Source organism: Babylonia areolata, chromosome 16 (genome assembly GCF_041734735.1).
Source record: "Babylonia areolata isolate BAREFJ2019XMU chromosome 16, ASM4173473v1, whole genome shotgun sequence".
NCBI lineage: Eukaryota > Metazoa > Mollusca > Gastropoda > Neogastropoda > Buccinidae > Babylonia > Babylonia areolata.
Window position 1 is genome coordinate 4,289,864 of NC_134891.1, and position 1,541 is coordinate 4,291,404.

At 48.9% G+C, this 1,541-nt stretch overlaps 1 protein-coding gene across 1 annotated transcript in view; it reads right to left on the bottom strand.

Annotated features, from left to right (window-relative positions):
• Nucleotides 1-246: 246 nt before the first annotated feature.
• The window catches only part of LOC143290730 (uncharacterized), a 6,266-nt gene continuing 4,971 nt past the window's right edge, over nucleotides 247-1,541 (bottom strand). Inside the window, exon 4 of the mRNA XM_076600245.1 lies at nucleotides 247-1,523. Within this exon, the coding sequence (XP_076456360.1) occupies nucleotides 247-1,523 (1,277 nt within the window). The remainder of the gene's footprint in view (nucleotides 1,524-1,541) is intronic.

Sequence of the window (1,541 nt, forward strand, 5' to 3'; positions counted from 1 at the left end):
AAAAAACAACAACAAAAACAAAACAAAAAACCCAAACCCAACCCCCCCAAAAAAACAACAACAACAAACAAACAAAAAAACAACAAAAAAACAAAACAAACACACACACACACAAAAACAAAAAACAAAAACCAAAAAACAAAAAAACACCCAAAATATATCATTTGCGAATCAGAGTCAGAATAACTTGTTGATCTGATAGGAACACTAGTATGAAAGAAGAACAAGAACAAGAACAAGAGGAAGTCAGTCCTCCATGATTATCCCTTTACCTTCAGTGCTGTCAGTCTCTCCTCCAAATATGGACACAGTTGTTCCTGGTTGGTCCGTTGAAGAAGAAGAAGTTGAGGGCGTGACCGTTTCAGATTGTGCTCCAAATATGGACAACGTAGTGCCTGGCTGGTCTGTAGAGGTGGTTGCCGTAGGCGTGGCTGTGTCAGTTTGCACACCAAAAATAGACAGTGTGGTACCTGGCTCATCTGTGGGTGTGACAGTGGGCGTGGCTGTGTCAGGTTGCACACCAAATATAGACAGTGTGGTTCCTGTTTCATCTGTGGGTGTGGCAGTGGGCGTGGCTGTGTCAGGTTGCACACCAAAAATAGACAGTGTGGTACCTGGCTCATCTGTGGATGTGGCAGTGGGCGTGGCTGTGTCAGTTTGCACACCAAAAATAGACAGTGTGGTACCTGGCTCATCTGTGGGTGTGACAGTGGGCGTGGCTGTGTCAGGTTGCACACCAAAAATAGACAGTGTGGTACCTGGCTCATCTGTAGGTGTGGCAGTGGGCGTGGCTGTGTCTGGTTGTGCTCCAAATATGGACAACGTAGTATCTGTAGAGGTGGTAGTAGTAGGTGTGGCTGTGTTTGGTTGATGACCAAAAATAGACAGTGTGGTTCCTGGTTCTTCCGTGGATGTGGCAGTGGGCGTGGCTGTGTTTGGTTGCACTCCAAAAATAGACAGCGTGGTTCCTGTTTCATCCGTGGGCGTGGCAGTGGGTGTGGCAGTGGGCGTGGCTGTGGGTGTGGCAGTGTCAGACTGCACACCAAAAATAGACAGCGTGGTTCCTGTTTCATCCGTGGGCGTGGCAGTGGGCGTGGCAGTGGGCGTGGCTGTGTCAGGCTGCACTCCAAATATAGACAAAGTTCTTTCTGGTTGGCCAGTGGATGTGGTTTCTGTGGACACGGGTGTATCAGGCTGTGCTCCAAAGATAGACAAAGTGGGCTCTGGTTGGCTGGTTGGAGAAGTGGGCGTGGCCGTATCAGGTTGGACTCCGAAAATGGACAACGTGGGCTCTGGTTGGTCAGTACTCATGGGTGAAGGCGTGGCTGTTGCAGGCTGAACTCCAAATATGGATAACGTTGTTTGGGATCGTGGAGTAGTGCTAGCAGCGGGCGTGGGTGTGTCAGACTGAACTCCATATATGGACAAAGTAGCTTCTGGACGATCTGTTCTGGGGGTTGGAGTTCCAGTCTGTCTTTGTACACCGTCAATGGAGATGGTGGGATCAGGATTGGTGCTTGGTTCTGAATGGGATCAATAAT